This window comes from Ananas comosus, linkage group 15 (assembly GCF_001540865.1).
Source record: "Ananas comosus cultivar F153 linkage group 15, ASM154086v1, whole genome shotgun sequence".
NCBI lineage: Eukaryota > Viridiplantae > Streptophyta > Magnoliopsida > Poales > Bromeliaceae > Ananas > Ananas comosus.
The window spans coordinates 5,814,651-5,838,366 of record NC_033635.1 but is presented as its reverse complement, the minus strand read 5'-3'; the positions used below and the strand labels follow the sequence as shown (position 1 = coordinate 5,838,366).

The following is a 23,716-nucleotide window of genomic DNA, read 5'->3' as shown; positions in this document are numbered from 1 at the left end:
AAGAGTGGAACAAATGCATTTAAACCCTCCAAACATTGGTATTTGCAACCTATGCAAACTCTAATTTTGTAGAGTTGGTAGCGGTACACGAATAGCAGTACCGATAAACTTCCCCGCCCCATGTAGTGGTACTAAAAGGCAGTTTCACAAAATCCGAACACTAGAATTCACCGTTTACTATACTGTATCGATACTTCAAAATATCAATATCGGTACTCCCAACTTTAATACCGGTACTCGGGTGCGTTCTATAAAATTCGAGAATTCTCCTACCCAATCCATAGCTGAGTAGTGGTTCCCCAACTTCAGGACCGGTGTTAACAACCAAACGGCATTTTTATAGAATTTGTCTTTCAGAGTCCGTTTTCGCGGAGAAAACACTCCAACACTTTCTCAATACAACTAGAACTATTAAAATAGTATTTATTTCTATTTTTCACTAAAACTTTGCTATTTATAGAAGTTCAGTGTACTATAAATTATAGTTAATATTTTGCCTATCCTGAAAGATTAATGAAATTATTTTACACGTACTCACTAATAAGATTCCCATGCCTACAGTCCTAAACACTAAAACTCTCAAAAAAAAAATCAGAAAAACTCTAAAATCCTAAAACTCTAAAATCTCTAAACCTTAAAACTCCTAAAACTGTAAAACCCTACAATCCTAAACTCTAAACTCTAAGGGTGTGTTTGGTTCGAAGTCGGAGTCGGAATCGAAATCGGAATCAAAGTAAGCTGGAATCGGAATCGGAATGACTCATTATCTAATTCTGTTTGGTTCATCACCAGAATCGGAATCGGAATAAATCATTTCCATTGTCAGTGTTCGGTTTAGGTGAATATAAAAAATATAATCAAATTAATATACTAACATTATCTTTATAATATATTAATTTAAATTCAAATTAAAAATTAAATATTAAAAATTTACATCAAAATTTTGAAATAATGTCAAAATTTTAAATCTATTTTTTTAAAAAAAAATTAAACTTTGAAGTTGACTGGATAATTCAAAATATGAAACTAAATTTTGATTTATTCAAATTCAAACTTAAAATTACAATTTAAATTTAAATTTGAATCCATAAATTTAATTTAAGTTTGAAATAAAATTTGAATAAAACTTTATATAAATTAAAATTTAATTTAAATTCAAATTCATAAGTTAGATTCGAAATACTTGATTAAATTTTAATTTTTAATTTAAGTTCAAATTAAAATTTAAAATTATATATTTAATTTTTTAAATTTTAACTCCTACTTTAATTAAAAAAATTAAAAAAATAAATTTAATCCGAATAAATTTCCATTCCGTCCGGATTCAACTTCCAATCCGGTCACCTAGGCCGGATTGAAAAAAGAGTTGATTGGGGGATTCCCATTCCACTCGGGAATCGGAATCGGAATGGGACTCCCGCGTACCAAACACCCACAAACGGATTCACCCATTCCGATTCCGATTCCAAGATGAAAAAAAAGCGAACCAAACACGCCCTAAAACACTACATGGGCGAAACGGACAAACGCCCAAATTTTAAATAGAGTTAATTAATATAATAAGGATAATTTAAAAAGTTTCTTGAAATTAAAAAGGTATTTTTGATATTGACAATTTTGTAGGACTACCTATGAAATTAGGAATAGATGGGACGGTACTCAAAAAAATTAATAATCTTTTAAAATAATAATATTTTACCTAAATCAAAATATTTGTTAAATAATAATTTAACAAATTAATAAATTAATTAATCATTAATTAATCAACCATAAGTACCGTTAATTAATGGAATCAGCCATAAATAAGTTAATAAATTAATTAACCATTAAGTAATTAACCACGAGCACTATTAATTAATGTAATCAACTATAAATAAGTTAATAAATTAAATAAATAAATTTATAAGTTAATAAATTAATTAGTTAAGTATTTAGTTAGTCAGATAATTAATTAATAAATAAATATAAATAGTCAAAATATTAGTTGGTTATTCAGTATAAATATTAATTATTGCAATAGAGACACTAAATAATTAATTTTTAATTAGCTAATTAATTATAAAATTAAGTTAATTACTCAAATAGTCAAGTAAGTATTTATTAGAGTATATAATTAAATCAAATCAGAGTATATAAATCAAATCATTAATTATTTATCTAGTTAATTGATAAATAAAGTAATATATAATACATTAAACTATGCTATTATATTATTAATAACACCAAGTCATTGATTGTGATGTACTAAACCTTAACAAAGAGGCAAGATTGTAGTATAAATTTTTAGTCAGCATTTTTTTTTTTTGCACTGCTTGACTGAATTGGAGATGTTTTGGCACAAAATAAATATAATAACAGATTTAAAAATTCAAAATATAATTAACTTGCGAAAGACTAAAGTTAAAAATATTAGGTTTTGAAGGACTTCATAGCAATATTGCATTTTAAGTACAAAATTCTTTATACTATCTACAACAAGATCAATATTTCTGATCGAAAATTTTAGTGCTATATCACCACTTTTTGTAGAATTTTTATTTTCAGCCGTTAAAAATTATTGATTTTGAATCCTTTTGATTACTAGATAAATAATATCAAAAAATCACAAAAATTATTTTCTAGAAACTTCAAATACGCTAGATCAAGTCTAACGGAGTCGATCGTCGATTCGAAAATTCCATCATCGAAAACGGTTCAGGAGCACGGAGGCCTCCGTGCTCCTGAGAGCACAGCAGCCCTGCTCTCTCTCTCTCTCTCTCTACTCTCTCTCTCTCTCTTCTCTTCTCATCTCTCTTCTCTCTGCTCTTCTATATATATATATATATATATATATATAATTATATATATATTGTGTTTTGAGATGGGATTAGTGTCAAATATTATTATTTTGTTTAGACTCTTTAAGAGACTTTTGTAAGAATTGAGAAGTTAGAAATCTACTTTTCTATATGTTTTAGAGCTGATTTTATGTGATTTATCTGAAAGAGTTTGCGAGCCATTCTGGATGTTGTGGCTGTCAGACAGTAGCTGATCATATCGTTATTTCGATCTATTCTTTCTATTCTTCTAGATTTGGATAGTTGTAGGGTAGGTCCCTTACTTTCAAAATTGATGGACTAACTCCTATATTCATATTTTATTATTTAACCAATGAGATGAACTGTTAAAATAGTTGAAATAATAATGGTATTTTAACACCTACCTGTAGAGTATATTGAAATATGCATATTTTTTACTATTAGTATTATGTAATATTGTCCTGAAGATCAATAGATAGCAACAGATAGTTTGAGACTATGATTATATGACAGCATTTTAATGATCTGTTTGATCATCGCATTTGACTAAAATCCGCATGCTATTTTGAGTTTGACAATGATACTATACTCAGGTTGGGGTAACGCCCCGCGAGTGTCACTCCGGAGGTTAGGCTACGAGATTTATTATTATATGGGTCAGACAGTAGCCTCCGTGGTAGCGGACCACTATAGTTGGGTGCTGGACATGAGACGACGCAAGCTAGACTTTACTGTTAAGTCGGTCAATATGATTGGATATTTTTATATTAGTTTATTCAATAACTATTGATGCATGAGATAGATTATTTATAGTTTTCAATTATATTACAGAGGCATGATAGCAGCAGTTATTTTCAACGGCTATTCATATTGATACATATTCATGCATACTACTATTTCTACCTCTTATGGACCAAGTCGTGTAGACCGTCCACGTTATCGATCATACTCACTGAAAACTATTGACTATAGTTCTTATATTATTTTTATTAATATGTTATAATAGAGCCTTCAGCACCAACGACTAATCGAGATAAGGAGTTGCAAATAGTTAGCATCTCCTATCTTTTTTGTGTGTATAATTGGACTATCTATTAGTATATAAAGTAGTCTATATAGTATTTTGAGTTTTGGAGTGGTCAAAAATATTGTGCCATTTTATGGATTGACGTAGTGATGATTGCATATCTATAGTGTTGTTTTAATATATAGTTTTTAGGAAAAACTTTAAATACCACCCATGTGGTTTCGTACTTTTTTACTTTAGTACCCTGTGGTTTAAAGTGTATTAATTTAGTATCCTATAGTTTCGTACTTTCTCATTTTAGTACCCTGTGGTTTAAAGTGTATCAATTTAATACCCTATGGTTTCTTTTTTTCTTTTCGTCGGCTCTTCTGTTAATATTTCGTTAAATTATATACAAAAAACTTCAGATATCCTATCTAGGTTTATCGAATATTTACTTTAGTATCCTTTAGTTTTAACTTTGTCACTGATTTTTTTTTCCTCCGTTAATATTTTATTAAATTATATGCAAAAAAAACTTCAGATACCCTACCTAGGTTTATCGAATATTCACTTTAGTACCCTTTAATTTTAACTTTGCCACTGATTTAACGAACAAAATTAGTGAAATGGATAATAAAAAAAGAAAAATGAAACCACAGGGTACTAACTTGATACATTTTAAATCACAAGGTACTAAAGTGAGAAAGTACGAAACCATAAGGACTAACTTGATACACTTTAAACCACAAGGAGAAAGTGTGAAACCACAAGGGGGGTATTTGAAGTTTATCTTAGTTTTTATTCTACTCTGATACCTATATTTGTTGGACTTTAGTAACTTCTTTCGACAAGTTTTATTGATACTTCATATGTATAAGGTATATTCTTGTACATGCGGCTTATTTACCGACGTAACCCTAGCTTCTGCTATCATACGGGGCGTGACATTGGTGTTATTAGGTTTTTGACCCTTGAATGAAGGGATGTGTGGTTAGGATGATAGTGGTCCCCTAAGGTCGAGTGGGTGGTTGGTTGAATAGTATGTCCAACAGGTGGAAATAGTCAAAGGGACAGATTTAACGGCGGAAATTTGGTAGTATCAAGTGCTTGGTGCTATTGATAGTATAGCAGCTGAACTCTAGTACATTAACTAATAATACATTACTATTAATTAATAGAGGTATGAAAGGAGGAATTGTTATTCCAACGGATGAAATAACAATTCCTCCCTCTTAACGAATTTTCATTGGTGCTGCGAGCTGAATTCTGTACCCCTTGACTTGGTCAAAAAATTTTCTAGGAAAGCGTGTAGGAATTTGATACGGCTACACGTGATGACCCCCGAAGTTTACGCCCTTCGACAGATCAAGCGATTCGGCTGATGAGAGTTTGGATCAGCCGAATTCGAGACCTCCTACTGCAGAATCGGTTCAACTAAATCAACCAAATCAGAAATTGCACAATGTCTTTGGGTCGGCTGATGAGCCGAATGCTCTTTTATATATATTAGCTTAAAATTCGGAACAAATACAAAAGAATGCTGGTATGGCTTATATAAAATCTATCTTAAAACTATTCCTAATAAAAGCGATAAATACAGAAAGAAAAGATTACAGGTAAACTACTCCTAAGAAAAACGAGGAAAATGTGTAGAATTTAAAAGTGGTATTTTGTTCGCAGGGAAAAAGACGCCTATTTATACTCCACGTATTATTATTCAGTTATTTACACGATCGGCCACTTCTCTAATTTCGTGAGCCACTATAAGCCGATCTCAACCACTCATACCGCCTGCGGTTGGTTACCACTTGTTTTTTTGCTCCCGGTGCACCAAATGTACCGTGAACCACTTTACCACGTGACACCAATTTATTGGTACCAACAGCTGGATATCTTGTTAAGAGAAGAACTAGGTTTCTAGGGGAGAGGTAAAGATGAAGAATCACACCCTTATTCTTCTTAATCCCTTTTTATTTCCGAATCATTTATTAATGCTGACAATTTACGAATTTCTAGTGTTTTTAATTTTTTAAAGATATGTAACTAGCTGCTTTGTTTATTTTTTAAAAAAACTAAACTGAATTAAAGATATACAGTAAATAAATTTCCAACTTAAAACTTAGATGCCGACCATTAAGCGCTCTTACCAACCTGAACTTGAAAAATTTTGGAAGCAGGATGTAATTAACTTGGCCAGAAGCCGCGGAGGCGGTGTGTGTTTCAATCGACACTAGGGGTGGCAATCTAGCTCGCTGTTCGCGAGCCAGCTCTGTGGCTCGAAATGAGCTCGAGATCGATTTGCTCGTTTAGTAAACGAGCCAAACACGAGCCGAATTTTTCGGCTCGTTTATTAAACTGAGCCGAACATAAAGCTGAAGTAAACGAGCCGAACACGAGCCGAATTTTTCGGCTCGTTTATTAAACTGAGCCGAACACAAACTGAGGTCAGCTCGCTCATGTTCGGCTCGATAACAGCTCGAATACATATATTTATATTTTAATAATTTATTTAATTTATATTTATATATATAAAAAATATTTATATATAATATATATTTTTATATTTAATTTTTTGTAAAATAAAAATTAAAGGTGAGCTCAATTATAAAAAAAACTCATTTAATGTAAAGTTTCAACTATTAGATCAAAGCTAATGGATAAAATTTTATAAATTTTAACTTATTGTGCGTTAGCCAGCTCGTGTCGGTTCGTTTATTAACGCCGAACATGAGCTGAATTTTTTAGCTCGATACTTTAACGAGCACAGCTAGCGTTCGCTCGTTTATTCCAACGAGCCAAACACGAGCCGATCCCAGCTCGTTCATGTTCCGCTTGTTTACGCCCTTAATCGACACTCTATTTTTTAACTATTTTAATTTCAAACGGAGCGGGGGGCGGGAGCAGGGTGGAGTTAATGTGGTTGTTTTGTTGCGCCCATTACACCACGTAACAACATGTGGTATCTCGTCCTCATAATCTCATATTCTCTCTCTCTTTCTCTCTCTTTCTCTTTCTCTTTCTCTGTGTGTGTGTGTGTGTGTGTGTGTGTGTGTGTGTGTGTGTGTGTGTGTGTTTTGGCGTTTCGACAGTTCTACGTGTCCTCTCGTACTGCGGGAGATGCTCGTGTTTGGGCACGGCGAGCCCGAGGAGTACATGCACTTAATAATACATACATATATTGTATTATTTATTTGATTAATTCAGAAGATCGAAGAGGAAAGGACAAAGAGTGGCTAGGTCCTCGTACAACATAACCTGCCACACCTCGTCCTACGTTTGAAGTGGTAAATTTAAAGTAACACAATTTCTGAGGGCATATTTTAGCTTAAATGGGCGAGCATGCTGTCCTGTAACGAAAGGTCATGTGTGAATCGAATCATGTTCGAAGTGACGTGAGGCTGGTTGAACCGAGTCACAATCGAGACCCGTGGGCGCTGTATCTATACGCTTTAAGTAAATTGGTTGTGTATTTCTAACAGTTTGAACTTTCGGGATTAATGGTCAGCACCAATAATTCGACAACAAGTATCAGAACTAGTGGTTACAGGTATTAAAGATTAAAAAAAAACGTATAACACTTAACTGCACTATGAATTGACTATTTAAATTTTTTAAATTTTAATTTTATTATTTAATTTTTTTAAAAAAAATCATTTGATTTGAGTCGGTCGTTTGCATTTTGACTAAAAAATTTTAACTAACTACTTATTTTAATAAGTTTATAATAGTTGCAAGAAGCCTATGAAGTATATACTAACTAAATATGTAAAATAAAAGCATTGTTTACTAACTCAAATCAAATAAATTAAAAGATTAAATAGCAAAATCAAAATTTTGAAAGCATATATTAATTTATGCTTTCACCTAAATTAAATTGCACCGGTAATCTTCAAATTAACTCTCCGCTGAGGGGTTATTTGGCCGCTCGAGAAAGTACGAGTAAAAAAAAAATCCAAGAAAAAGTTTTCTATGGAAAACTTTTTTTTTCAATTTTTCGCTCATTTGGCTCTAGAAAAAATAAAATTTTTGAAAAGTTAATTTTCAAATTTTATGAAAAACTAATATTTTCGTTTTTCAAAATTTTTTTAGTAAAATAAAAATATTATTTTTTATAAAATTTGAAAAATAGCTTTTCAAAAAAGCTAGTTTTTTTTGGAATCAAACAAACAGAAAACTGAAAAATAAAAATGACAAAAAACTTTCTTTCGGAAATTCTTTTTTCACATTTTTTCCAAACAACATGTGAAGAGCCGATTTAGTTTGGTTACACAAAACACTAAACATTGGATTAAAATTTTAGCAGGTTCTTTGAGTGTGACAAGCACAGGCGAGACTACTATATTATTTATAAAATACCAGAGGTTCGGTACTAAAGTTTTGTTTTCGATTTTAGAGAATTCAAATAAACAATTCACACTGTTAAATATGATATAGTATATAAAATTCTTAGTAATAAATGGTGAAAATTAAATAATTTTTAAATTTTGAAAATAAAATTTTAAATTCAAGATCAAGCATGTTGATCTTGATCCGGTACATTCTGTGGATTGCGCCGGCTACAACGTGGTGTACAATGTACTAATCTTGATTGCGTTCGTTCGATGCTGCACGAGTCATAACTCGACTGAATCGGAGGGTACGTACTATGCATCCTACAATTTCACCCCATAAAAAAAAAAAAAAAAAAAAAAAAAAAAAACCATTACACAGTAGGGGTGGTTAAGATTCAAACATTCAATTTATGCCACTTCTAGATCCACTATATTTTTTTGAAACGGCTACTAAACACATTTTGGACAAAACAAAGATCCTATATAGACCCACGGATGAGAGAATATAAGATTTATACCCTAAACAAAAATTTATACCTCATTTTTCGGGTGTACAATAGTAGAGATAGCATTGCTCTTTTCTCTTTTTTTTACCAATAAAACTCAAGTACAGTGAAGTTTAAATTTTCTGAACTCAATATTTTATGCCACGGCACTTGAATCCTTGATCACAGTGGACCATCCATTACAAACTTAACAAGAGTGTTGAATCGGATCAACCCCACACATCAACCGAGGTTTTAATCACATTTTAAGGCGAAACCTTCTCTTCAGTGTGAACTTACAACTAATCTGAGAAAAATTGGGTGATTATAAACTCTGCCCCAGCAGCTCGCAAAAACTTAGACAAACCAAAAAAACGGGGAATATCCTCATTGGTTTCTTGAACTATCTGGATTTCTGCCCCTCTGTTTGTGCAGCTCTACATCCAAAATCTGAACTTCTTGGTGCTCAGATGATCAACTGCACAATCTTCTCGGTATTATATCAGAGTAAACCATCACATAAATGCTTTCTCAACTCGAAGATCGTAGGTGCCTCACACAAACAAGATCGTCCAGCTTGTTTCCGTCCATCTTGTATAGAGAGACGCCGCCCATTTGTGCGTATTGTTCTCGTGCTTCCCTTCTTAGGCTATCGAAAGGAAGGACTTCCCACTTTTTGTAGTTCGAGTTCCTCCGTATCTCACCCATATCTGGAGATCCCGAAACAGGCCCACTATCCGGGTCGACTTCACCCCATATCCTACAGTTAGTATAAGGCCCTAGATCATCTGGCTGGCCCGTTCCCGTCTTTTTCAGACGTAAAGCAGCAGCATGAGCCCCCGCTATTACTTCTTTACTCGGCACGTCCGACCAATCTTGCTTCCTCTGCGCTCTCATTGGAGAATGAATCCTGATCACCTATGACATATGGGAACAATTATCCATTGTGGTGAGATGACAACATTGCATTCGAGTTAGCACGACTCAAAAGGGAAGAAGTGAAGAAGTCGTACCCCAAGACACTCCAGAAGTTGATAGTAAGCCCGTCCCTGCAGTGGATTATGCCCTTTTCTAGGGGCTGAGAAGTAACGAGTCCTGCAGAAAAGGCAATCGGTTAAGGCATTTATCTGTATCTTAAAATCTTGAAGACTAGATTAGCATTTAAAAGGTCCAACTCTAATCTAGACACAACATGAACTAATCTCGAGAAACTTCATATACGGAGATGACAAGGAGAGATTTAGAAAAACAAACGTCCAGCCAAGCAGCTTGCAGCTTAAAATTAAGTATCAAAACACGAGATTTCGGGTAAACAGGTGGTGTAAGTCCATCCATTTTGTTGAGACTCGAGATCCTCGGTCAAAAACTAAAGAACTGAACAGGAGGTAATTTAGCAAAACAAGAAAGTAATGATTAGCGCACTAAATTTTGGTAGGTAATGGAATGACAAAATTGTTTATCTCATTATAAAACTGAGGTAATGTAAGTTTATAAATTTAGCTCTGTAACTTAAGTTACAATCGAGATGTTGAGTTATCAAACTTCAAGAATATTACAAGCAACAATATTCGATTATAGTTACATTTTGGAAAACTAAACCAATAAAGCACCATGATATATAAGAAAATACATAAAGTTTAAAGTCATCTTTCAACATTTGCTGCAATATATGCATCACATTGTTAATTACTATGAATTCTGAATCATCCAGATCTCAGCGATACTACCAGAATGCATCCTATGTAATTTATTAAAACAACAACCCATGCTTTAGTTCCAACTGTTTAAAATACCGTAACTTCACCATCAGCCGAAACTCAAACTCCCCAAAATACCTTAATTGACTTCAGCTCATCCCGGGCCTGAGTCAATTACGCGAAAAAAGAGTGAGGAAAGTCTAGTTCAACCAAATGTCTACTTCAAATAGCAACAAATAGCGGAAGACAAGTAATTTTCACCCGAACACTAGTTTACCCGAAAGTCTACTTCGACCTGAATCCTTTTGGTGAAACAAACAAGCCCACAACATGCCCACATGGTCCTAACCAATTTCAAACCAAATTTTGCACTACAGATGCAATGCTCTTGTATCTCATCTTCTAGTTTTCTTTTAGTGACTCCACTCATCACTCGCAGTGATATCTTGGCCACACTTATTTTTGGCACTTGTTTTCTGACTGTTGAACATTCTGATCCATAACGCACTAGCCTTATAGCCATTCCATATTGTTTTTCTATTAGCTGAAGGGTACACAAAGACTACAGCATGATAGAGATGCTTCTCCGTTTTAAGCATCCTACTTTAATTCAACACGTGATGTCCTTAAACTTGCCCCTGTTAGCATGAAGCAACAGGTTTTCTCTTCCAATTTGTTTACATGGTTGAACTGGACAAGAAAACGTCAAGAAAGGCGGGTATCTCTATGTGCTTGTGCATGAGCATGTGGGTAACTGGAGAGAGAGAGAGAGAGAGAGAGAGAGAGAGAGAGAGAGATCTGAAATCAAACAAAAGACTGAAGAAAAGAACCAGAATGAACATTCATTATTAGTACCATAAAAACCAAAATTAGAATTTCACTATGGTGTGGTAAAAGTGAAAGTAGAGAAGCAGATATCACAGGTCATTATTGCAACGTAGCCAATTATTATAAATTCTTCAAATGCTTGGAAAGGTATTTCCCAAAAAATATAAATAAACTCGTATAACTGAATCGAGGATTTGTATGACAAAAAGTTCTTTGCATTTAAACTCACCACTCCGTGTAGCCAGGGTCAACTGTAAAGCCGTATATGTCAACAATGTCACACATGGAGAGAGCCAATTCTATAGATTTCATGCCGGTTCCCTTAGCGCCCCTTCTTAGGACTATACCTTGGAAAAGATAAACAGGATTTGGAAGCTCCTGCATGAAAAAGGATAACATGCTTAGAAAAGTTGCAAATTTCTGCAAAGCATACAATTACATGTTTAGAAAAGTTGTTCTTGTATATTTGTTGCAACAAAGAACAACTGTATTTTTGAGAATAACAGTAACACCAACTAAAAAAAAAAACTAATAAAGCAACTAAAATTTACAAAAAGGTAGCCTGATTTTGGTAGTATACCTTGATCATTGCATTGAAATCTCTGTGGGTCACGCTTTTTATTATAAGCACTTCATCAGCTGCAATCAGTTAATTGATTTCTAGGTAAACTGACATGTGCCAAAACTTGAGAACATAATATTAGCTACTTAGAGAAAATTTTGAAGGGAGAATCATAATTGTTCAGCATTAACAACCACGACAATCATCATAACATCAAATAGCTTTTAGATCAGCTATGTGCTAAAATATAATGTGAAATAACAATCAAAATATCTTATAATCCTTACTAAACATATAAGCACCTTTCTTACCAAAACAGATGGATTACTAGAAAGAAAATAAAATAAAATAAAATAAAAAGTTAGTTGTACATTTGCTATGAAATTTTATACAGTAACCACACAATAGTGCATAGTTTACTCTAAAAGATTGGCGAAAGCATCCTAATAACTCTCATTCTCATAACTCTCATCATCGAGCATAAACTGTTCAGGAACATGAATGCACCAAACCACAAGTACTCTTGGAAGATATAGATGTCAACAGTATTTGAAATTTACAAAGCTAGATCTTCATGTCAGTTGTTGGTCTGAACTAATTTGATCATAAACCAGCTACTTCCATTCTTCCCACACAAAGAAGAGACAAAATTTTCTCTTCCTTCGCTGAACTTGTAAGGCACAATATAGATTATTACATATCATGCCATAATGATTACTACACCCAAAAATTGGCGTCTTGTCTGATTACTGAAAAATCACTCTTCAGTATAAAGTTGCTCTCACTCACATAGACATAAACAATTTGAATAAAATATGGAGAAACATTAATTTATACAACAACGAGAAAAAGATGAACTAGCATAATTTTACAAAGCAAGCAGACATTTTTTCAGCTGATTCAGTTGCCCAAGTTTAGTTTAGACCAACTCAAACTGTATTGTAACAGAAAATGATGTACTTTAAAAAAATTATGTCGTATGGTTGCTTGTATCTGTTACTTCAATTTATACCATTTCTCTATCTTTCAGTACAAATAGAGCTTGCAATTACTTGCAATTACAGGACAAGGAAAGCAGGCCACTACGACAAGGCATTGGAAGGTTGTGGTGGCAGGGGCAACGATTGTAATAAAGGTAGCTATAATGGCCGAAAATGACAGCGATGGTGTGCATTTTAGGAAAGTTGGCTGTGGATCAACTAAAATCATTGCCTAGATAGAACATGGTTGCGACCATGGTTGCCACTAATTTTGCAGCATAATGTCTCATAATATGCAAGTAGAAGTACCACAACTAGGACCGAGGAAAAACCACCTCTGAGAGAAAGCAAGCAGCATATTAGTGCTAAATGTATAGAACTTTAGATCCATCATAAATCAAGAAAATCTAGTACATGTACATCAATATCAAACCACTTGCCTGCCCATATATGCACGTAAACAATTCAAGAATCACAATGGATGTGTGAGTGCGTGACACCCCATTAGTCTGACGTCAGACAATGATATGAACTTGCCAGGGAACAAACCCAACAAGTTGCTTATACTAGTGGGCTGAATTGGTTTGCCATATATTATATCAGATTAAGCTGCTTATTGGAAGAATGGAAACTGCAAGTTCTGCAGAACAAAGTGACGTACAATGCAAATGGTGGGAGCCATCTCTTGAACCTGTACGAGAAATCTACAGAATTCCACATTGCCTAGAGATGCTAAACTGTTTTAGAGGGCCTAACAAGGATGTCAAGGACTAAATGAGAGGGAATTTGCGACGCCTCAATAGTTCCACATCAGAAAATGATGGAACTTGCTTAAGGATATAAGGATTAACATTTTCCAATGAGTTACTTGCGCTTAAATATTTTGGGCCAATAGTTTAGACCTAATGAATTGCTAAGAATGGTGGGGTAGGTTATTTTGCTACGGAATGACTGTTGAGATTATTATTGTTGTATGTGAGAGGAAAAATTTAGAGATGAATGGAAGAAGATTTAACAGCTATGGGATCAAAAGAAGAAATATTTCTAAGAGAACATCATTTTGAAAGAGGATTCACATCATAAATTCCAATTAGGGCCTATTTCGAAGGCCTATTTCGAAGGCCTCTAAATACTGCTATATAAGGAGTTTTCTGTTTTATATAGCTTTTGGTAAAATTTTCTTTCTAGATGTTTGGGTGCTTCTGTAATGAAATTTTAAAACTAGAGTAAATTGAAAAATCTCTGTAGTTTTAGGTAAAATGAAAATCTACCTTTTCCTCTAAAAAGAAAAAATTCAACACTTGTCGGGATCAAAACCCACTGATCCTTTTGCTGGTTTAGAACACTTCTACCTCTACACCTACGTTTTCCATGCCTCTACATAGCCTTGCCAAAGCATATCACGACCGAAGTCTCACAGAATCCATGCTCTCTCTCTCTCTCTCTCTCTCTCTCTCCTCCCTAAATCTCGCCTCTAAATATCGGTGAGATCGCCTCGGTCGGGCTCTCGCGGCCTTCACCTCCCCTCCCCCGCGAAATCCATGGCGTCTCTCCTCGAATCCGGGTGGCTGNTTTTTTTCTGAAAATTGATGGTTTTGCTCCAATTTTTATGAAATATTTTTCAACTTTTAACTTTGGTGTGCGATCTAGTGGGTCAAATTAAGTGTTCTCAATTTCCAATCCAAAAAAAATATATGTTTCTTGAATAAGAATCCACCACTGCACTAGGCTCAGTTAAAAATGAGTTTTTTTTTCTTTTTTTTTCCATTTTGGGTGCTTTGCAATTAGCTTAATCATTATAATTATGCTCTTTGATGCCCATCGCAAATGGTCAACTACCCACAAGGTGTTTCTTCAATTTCTTGCTGTATTTCTTGTTCCTGTTTTCAAACTTTGTGCATGTTCTCTCTTTGGTTCGAAAACTAATTTTATAATCCTAACATAATTCCAGTAAAAAGATTCTGTCCAACCAAATACTGTTTTGGTATGTAAATTCTACCAGAGTATTGTTGGAGTCAGCAACCATAATACTACAAGAAAAAAAATTTCACGAGAGTTTTCCAAAACATCCAAACAAGCCCAGCCCTTCATTTATTTTTGAAGGTTCAAACAGTCGACATCTCTTCATGTGAGATTAAGATTGAGCCAACCTAAATTGATAATGTATTCCATGCATACATACCTGTGATTAACAAATACTTCATGCAAGTTGTCATGCTTCATGTTTGTATCATATATGCATCATATACCAATACTCGCCCAATACGTTTAATACTTGTTAATTAGTTCTTAGGAGTATTTATCGTTCTATTACATAAGAACAATATCTGGATACTTGAGGGATAATTAAAGGATATGCAACAGACACAGATGAGATATAGGTGAACCATTCTTCATGGTTAATGAACTCAATATTAATGTTACTCTGATATGCTTACTTTTTCTTGATGAACAAAGCTCACATATTTTTTCTATACCTTTTACAAATTAGTGACTTTCTTTATGTTATCTAATCATCTTTTTTTTTTCTATAACATATTTTGCTATATACAAGAATATTTTTTTTTAAAAAAAAAATTAATTTTAATTACATATTCCCCACATACCATAACTTAATTGGTAGAATTTGCCGTATCACCATATTAGCATCTCATATTCGCTCTACGCAACATAGCTACAAAACCCATGTTATATGCACAAGAGTACAAACTAAAACAGGACTACCAACAGATACAACCATATATCGCTAGATTTCTGGCACTTTTCCATATTAATGTTTGTTGTCCAAATAAATTAATTATGAGTTATGTAAAACTAGATATCATTGGCTTTTTGGTTTTCGAATCATGCAATCATGACGTCAAGTTTAAATTTAAAAGGGAAAAGCATTTTGGTTTTCACATTGTAGTTCAATATACGCATCAACCACAACAACATATATTCTTTTTTGGCTTCTAGAAGTATCTAATATAGAGCATGTAATCAGATCCCATGTTTCCTGAATCTTCATTGCATATTTATTTCTAACAGGCAAAACTAGTCCTAAGATCGGTGTATCAGAAGTAAGAATTTAAGTCCCGTGGCACAAGGTCGTGCCAAGAACTTGCTAACATGGTATGGCACAGTGCGTGTCACGCCATGCCGATGTGTACCGGTCACAAAAATATCTATGAGCCGACACACTATGACATAAAAAATATTTATTTTCTTTGGCACTAATATATGCTAATTGCTTATCATCTAACTTTATCAAATTTTTTACACTTTATAAGGTAACGACATGCTAATTTCAAAGAAAAGATTATGTTGAGTTGTGTCGTCGGCATAGGGGTCGTACCGTACCGATATCTTGTTGGCACGGAACGCCACGATGGGAACAGGTGCCGATGGGCACTTACTACCTTGATTGGAAGTATCCAACAATTTCAGTTTGAGATCCAAGGACTAAACTCTAAAATAATGTGTCCAACTCGTAATAGATAACAACTACAAGCAGTATTGGCATTTAACAAATTAGAAAATTAGATTCTTCTCAATATGTAGTATCAGACTTACAAGATCCATTTAGTATCGCAACCATGTTGCGAGCAGCACCTCTGACAACCAAACGAAAGTCCCTTTTCAGTCCAACATGTTTAGCATATTTCTGTGGAATAACAGTATAGTCAGGTAAATCAACAAAAAAATAAAATGAACGTCAAGCCTAGAATAAATGCAACTAAAACACTAAGGTCCAAGCACATTCTAAAAGTTTAGGGCTAAATCCATGTTGGATAAGTCTGCCTAGTCAAGCACAACAGTCTAATTGGCTACCAAAGAAGAACAGAAAGAATGCCTGACGAGCATGCTAAAATAAAGCAGGCAGTAGTTAACTTACAACACCAACATGAGTTTTAGCTTATATGTTGAGCACAATTACCAAGCACGGATATTATGCGTCACATAGACAACCCAACACCAGTAAAATAACATATTGTTTACCTCATTAACAGGTGCTTCATTGTCTCGAAAGACTGCGTCATGCTCATCTATCTCTTGTCCAAACTCTGTTTTCAAGAGATCTCCTGAATTCCCAACAACAGCACATGTCCTGAACTGGCGCGGGTGAAAAGGAGGCTTAGCCGGCAATATCAAATTAAGATGCTCCTCACAGAGAGAACGATTGTAACACTTATCTGCACCCCTGAAATCTCAAAAAAAGAAACTTCCACCTTATGGATGTCTGATGCCAATAAGTATTGTATCAAAAATAAGTTAAAATTGTTTAATTTTAAATTCTTACAACTGAGCAATCCTTTTGGCAGCATACTCTAACCATCCATCTGGCCGCACATCTAAGTATTCCCTTGTCAAGACTGTTGTCATATTGCGGTACTGTCATATTTTGTCAGACTTAGGATAACGATATTTAACATTTATGTTATTGTTTTAACAAATAACCTCACCTGTTCCCACAACAAAATAGCTTCACAGACATCATATCTATATTCCAATGGCTCAAAAATTTTAAATTGCTCATTATACTGCAGAAGTCAAAAAAAACCATAATTAATATGCTTCTTACGTGTAAGATCATTATTCATAGGAAAACATGATTGTAAAATTCGAGAGAGAGGGTAATAAAATTCTTGACCCAGGTACTGTTGGTTCCTTCAGGAAACTTGAGAACTAGTTTGCAATGATCGATGATTTCTGCCCTAAGACCAAGTCCTCTGCTCGCCTAAACAAAGGATACATATCAACACTGAGCTTTAAAGAAAAGGTAAAATGTATTGAATTACTTGAACTATGGACCATTTTGAGTTAACTACCCGACTTTTCGATTTACTACCCAAACTTTCAATTTGTTTGATGTGAGTCGGTCAACGGCACTTTGACTTCAATATTTTAAGCTAATTACGTACTTTAATGAATTTATAGTTATGAGAATTGCACAAAATAGACTAAACCTGTAAAGATAAACGACACGTTCAAATTTTGAAGTCAAAGTGTCGCCGACTAACTCAAATCAAACAAATTGAAAAGTTGGGTAGTAAAATCGAAATTTTGAAAGGTCGGGTAGTTGAATCATAATGGTCCATAGTTCAGATAAGTTTTGTATATTTTTACCAAAAAAGTATCACTTCAAAGAAAAAACAAACAAAAGATTAAGAAAACACCAAGTTCGCATGCAAAACACAATCAAGTATTGCGTTCTTCTGAGCTATACCAAATTCGGCTTTCATGATAATCAAAGAGTCATTCTTCCAAGCTCATATGTACAAAACATTGACTTTTCTTTTTCCTTTCCGAGAACAGCCATCCAACATGGGATGGGACAAACTCCACAGTCCCAACTTGCGGTAACCATCAAATATCCCTTCTTTTACAATAGATATTTCGCCCTTTATCTCCCTCTATCTTCCTATTTTTCAAATGGTGACATGTGCCCCTCCAGTTTTATTTCTTATAATAATGTTTGCATATTTGCCTTCAATTCTCTGGAGTATACTATACAGTTTCAACATTCAAATGGAAAAAAGAGCAATATATTTGAAGATGATGTTTTATTCTAAGTGCAATACTTCAAAATAAACTCGAACTCCTAAAAGGAAAATTAAAGCAAGTTTCGTATGACTAACTCGAACCACGAAGAGCAAAAAAGAAGGTGTAGAACAAATGCAATATTCGCAAGATCTACAAGTGCACCCAGTCTCAGTGCAAACACCATCCGACAAGAAATCTAATGAAGCTCATTCATGGAGGCATATTTATAGGGCGAATAAAATCCCATACCCAAGGAGACTTCTTAAATGCATATCGCATCACTCAAGAAGCAAGAGAAAACTAGGAAAAAAATGCTAGGGAAAAGCTTCCACAGGTAATCAACATGAAACAACCGGTTGCCTCTAAAAGTTTAAGTTGTCAGAAAACGGTGTTTTCATATTTTATATTCAACACTCCCTCTCATGTCTGCACTCAAAGTTAAGGGCCCGTTGGGTATTGAGGGCTAATATAACACTATTGGGCAACAAAGAGTTGGAACATAAGCATAAAAATATATACTTCTCTCTTTCAATGGAGCCACAAAAATTATATTGCAACCAAATAATTGCAATCTAAACAACAAGATATCTTTTACAAAAAAGAACAAAATATTTTTTCATCACACTTTCTCACTATACATAACACACCCTCCCCGCAATCCCAAACGGAGCCTAATGTAAGGGACTTGAAAATCTTTACCCATCAGCCCTTTTTCTTATCATCACCCAAAATTTAAAGAGTCGCGTGGAAGTTAAAAAGTCACATGGAAGTCAAAGAGTCATGTGGAAGTCAAAGAGTCAAAAGCTGAATGTCATAGACATACTCCAAAGCGTTATAGGCAAAAGCCGAAGTATCATAAAGCGAAGAAGACAAAGAGTCATAGGATTTAGAAAGTAATAAATGGCGCATCTTTATTTATACTCATGGGCAGCAAGAGGTCTATAAATAGTGGGGAGCTCGAGCCAACCTAAATAAGAATATTGTAATCCTCTTTCTCTTTCAAGTAATACAATTGAAATTTTCACAAGAGTCCATCTCTCTTCTTTTCTTCTTCTTTTTTTTGCAACTTAGCTTTAGAGCGAGTAGGCCCAGGCTCAAAAGTAAGAGGCAGGCTTGCTCATTTCGCAAAGGAAGGTGCATGTCGCACGGGCCTTTACAAGCAAAAAGCATAGGTCCGAGACAGTTGGTATCAAAGTCGGTTCGAGGAGGAACCATGTTGTCGTCGGAAGTCGCCATCATCGACAATGTACCGGAACCCAAGCAATCGAGGCGTGGGAGGAGCAAGGAGCCACGAGAGTTCGCAAAGGAGGCCGCGCCCTTGGAGGACTGCGTGGCACTTCTAGAGGAGGTAGTGACAAGAGTGGGGAAGCAGTGCTCCGTTTTGACAAACTTTGGGGCTGATAGACGATAGGCTACATGCCATGGAGGATAGTATTGTCGCTACCGTGGTGACTTTCACTGCCAGCTCAAGCAACTTTGGGATGACATCGCTCGTCACGAGGATAAACAGAAGTTGTTGATCGAAAAGCTTGTCACCGGGGTAGATAAGGTCAAGAACCTCAAGATGCGAGTGACGATCCTCAAGAAGGCAGTGGCTCATGGTGCTGAAGTACAAAAGGAGTATGCCCTAAAAGTCTATATATCTGAGCCTCAGTGCTTCAAGGGCATGTGGGACGAAAAGGAAATTGGCAACTTCCTTTAGCATAGAGCGCTATCTAAAGGTGTGGCGGCTCAAGGACAAGGAAGAGAAAGCCCAAACCACTTCCATATACCTAACCAACAATGCGATGCTATGGTGGCGTCGGCGGTCAGGGGAGGTCGAGCTGGGCCGCTGCAAGTTGAAGACTCAGGAGGATTTCGTGCACAAACTCAAGGCATAGTTCTACCCCAAGCACGTTCGGTATCTTACGATGAGACAATTTTGAAGGCTCAAGCATACCAGGACGCTCAAAGAGTACGTCAAGGAGTATTCCGAGCTAATGTTGGCGATCACCTACATGGTCAATAAGGATCAGTCGTTCTTCTTCTTGGACGGGATACAACCATAGGTGAACAAGGAGCTCGTGGGGCTCAATGTGAAGGACTTGAGCTATGCTATAGCCTTGGCAAAAATGTTGGTTGACTACGAGTCATGGACGAGATGCAACCATAGGTGAACAAGGAGCTCGTGAAACGCAATGTGAAGAACTTGAGCTATGCAATAGCCTTGGCAGAAAAGTTGCTTGACTACGAGCAGGCCAAGGGCGACCGTGGCAAGCAACATTAGACGGGCGAAGCCAAAGGTGGGGGAGAGTGGCACAATACAGGGGACACAAAGGGGTGCGAGTAGAGTCCAGCCACACCACGCAAGAAGCTTATGTACTAAGTGTGCGGTGAAGATCATTGGGCAAGGGATTCCCCAAACAAAAACAAGAGGAAGTTTGTTGCAGTCCAAACCAAGAAGGGTGAGATGAGGCCAAATTACCGAGGATGGGTGCACTAAGGCTCGTTAACACGGTTCATGAGCCAACAAGCGGTGGAAAACTTCGTGGGAGGGGACTAATGTTCGTCGATGTGACCCTTAACGAGAAGACCATGTGGGCGATGATCGATATTAGCACGATGCACAATTTCATCAAGGGGACGGAGGCACTGCGACTAGGCTTTCAGCTGGAGAAAGATGTGAGTTGCATCAAGGCTGTCAACATCGAGGAGCGACCTATCGCAGGAGTTGCGAAGAACGTGAAGATAGTCATTGGCTCGTGGAGAGGAACGACTAACCTTACTGTGGACCGCTAAACGACTTTGGAGTAATCCTAAGGATGGACTTCTTAGCGTCAGCAAAGGCAATGTCCATACCACTCTTGTGGGTGCTAAGTTTCATAGATGAGTCAGCTCAATGTATGGTTCCAATGGGTCGGGGCGAGCTGACGAAGAACCAGGCCCTTACAGCATTGCAGCTTTGTAAGCGAGGCTACGCGGACAAGGACATGCACAGGCGTGCGACAAGGACATTGGGGTGCTAGGTAGGAGAGACTATCAGGGAATTAGAAATCTTCACTCATCAGTCCTTTTTTAAAAAAAACCACCAAAATTTCAATAAGACACGCCGAAGTCAAAGAGCCAAAAGCTGAAAAGTCATAGGCAGAAGATGATGCGGTACAAGCAGACACCGAAGAGCGTAATGTTTCTAGAAAGCAATAATTGACGCATCTTTATTTGTACTCATGGGCAGCAAGAAGCCTATAAATAGTAGGGAGCCTCGAGCCAACCTAACTAAGAATATTGTAATCCTCTTTCTCTTTCAGGTAATACAATTTCAATTTTCGCAAGAGTTCGCCTCTCTCTTTCTTGCAACTTAGTCTTAGGGCAAGTAGGTCTAGGCTTGCTCACTTCGCATAAGTGCATGACAATAAGCTGTCATAGAGCAGTGTTTTTGATACACTATATTCAACAATCTATACTCGCAAATCTCAGCACACTATACATGGAAAGCAACCATAGTTACTATGGTTGATCTACGAGATGATTTCATAGGGCCAAAATATCGTCTTAAGAAACGAGGAGATTTCTCGATGGAAGGGCGGGCGTACCACGCATTGCTGTAGGCGAGACTGGAAATCCAAGAGCGTCTGGTGGACCTCCAGACTGTCCCGATCCGATTTCCGAATCCCTGAGGAAGCGAGACGGAGAGGGGGAGGGGGGGCAGAAAGAAGAGGAAGATGGTGACGGTGGCGTTAATAAATAAAAGGAGAAGAAATGGAATCGGAGGGTATTACTTACGGGTGAAGAAAGAGGACTGAATGGAGAGGACGACGAGGGTGAAAACGAGCGCGAGGCCGCCGCCGCCGCCGGCGACGGGATCTTCAGGCCCCTCCTCATCGTCTCTCACTCTCTCTCTCTCTCGCTCTCGCTCTCGCTCGGAAAAGAGAGACCCGCCGCTGCGAGATGGGACCCAAAACCCCCGATGTCACGCTGATCTAATAACTGAATAATGGATTGCTCCCGCACAGATCCAAAGTTAAGAGCCTATTGCCCCCCGTTAGTATGCATAGTCAAAAATTTTATAATTTTATGAAGTTTTTATATGCCTTTTTTTTTTTTGTATTTAGTCTCTTAATAAATTTTCTTTTATAAATAGTCCTATAAAATTTATATTTATAAAATTGATCCTATTTATGTCGCGTGAGCACCACGCAAGCATTATGTTGAAATGAGAGATTAAGTTGAACACAGTAAATCATTCACCGTGTTCAAACATCTATTATCTATTTATTAACTTATATGAATCTTCAATATTTTTTGTCACATGGTAACTTGTCCTTAGGGATGCAAATGGATTCGGGTTGGTGGAGCTCCTACCCCGATCCGCCCCGAATGGAGCAATAAACGAGAGGAAATAAACGGATTTGGGGCAGGAAACGGAAAAATTTTTATGATCCGAGACGGATTCGGGGCAGGAAACGGAAAAATTTTTGATCCACCCCAAATCCGTCCCACCATGATCCGCCCCGAATCCGCCCCACCATGATCCGCCCCGAATCCGCCCCGAAAACTATTACTATATTTCTTTAAAATATCCCTGAAAAATAATATATTTACAAAACACCCAACTATATTAGCTCTTATTTTGCAAACCCTAATAAAAAGTCTCACAACTCACAACCCCTCCACCAGGACCACCGACCACCCCAAGTCCCAACTCCTCCTTCTCCCCCAACACGACCGGCGGACCGGCCGCCATCGCCGCCCTTTCCCTCGCCTCCGCCGGCCGCTGCCACCCTTTCCCTCGCCTCCGCGGCTCCGCCGGTCGTCGCCCCTTTCCTCACCTCCACCGGCCGCCGCCCTTTCCCTCGCCTCCGCCGGCCGCCGCCCTTTTCCTCTCCTCCATCTCCTTCTTTGCCTCCGTCTACGAATACCATACCCTCAACGGCTTCAACACGCGTATTTTTTTTCCTTTTCCTATTTTTTTCTCTATTTTTTAGCATCATCTAATATTGTTGATAATACATATTTAGAAAGAGAAGAAGAAGCATAATCTTTTTGTCAATGTTATGTTCATTAATTTTAATATGCCACGAACAATACCCCTAAATGTCATAAAAAATTTCCTTGCATCTAAAGAGCAATACAAAAAAAAAAGAAGAAAAACCACAGTTCCAGTTGACCAGAAGCACTCAATCTATCAGACTATTACTAAGTTTTTTGTAAAACAAATACTATTTGGCGGGACGGATTCGGGGCGCCGACGGGAGGCGGGTTATGAGGCGGGGCGGATTATGAGATAACTATTTTCAACCCGTCACAGATTCGGGGCGGGAGGCGGGGCGGACTTTCTGTAGTTGGGGCGGGAGGCAGGGCGAGGCGGGACTCCCACCCCCAGACCCGCCCTATTTGCATCCCTACTTGTCCTTCACCCTCACCATCATTTGACCCTTTCCATTTTCCTCATCAAACTCTCAACTAATAATTTAATTAATACATCTAAACATTTTCATTACCAAACTATCAATGGCAATCT

General features: G+C 36.6%; 1 protein-coding gene across 1 annotated transcript; it reads right to left on the bottom strand.

Moving 5' to 3' along the window:
- Positions 8,723–23,117, bottom strand: LOC109721551 (sialyltransferase-like protein 5). The gene is made up of 12 exons (XM_020249213.1): positions 22,852–23,117; positions 21,979–22,136; positions 21,789–21,868; positions 17,324–17,410; positions 17,136–17,213; positions 16,973–17,064; positions 16,672–16,873; positions 16,246–16,336; positions 11,729–11,787; positions 11,378–11,526; positions 9,637–9,718; positions 8,723–9,541 (listed from the first exon to the last, which is right to left on the bottom strand). Exons 1-12 carry the CDS (start codon positions 23,115–23,117, stop codon positions 9,155–9,157), a joined length of 1,731 nt encoding a protein of 576 aa, XP_020104802.1. The 3' UTR covers positions 8,723–9,154.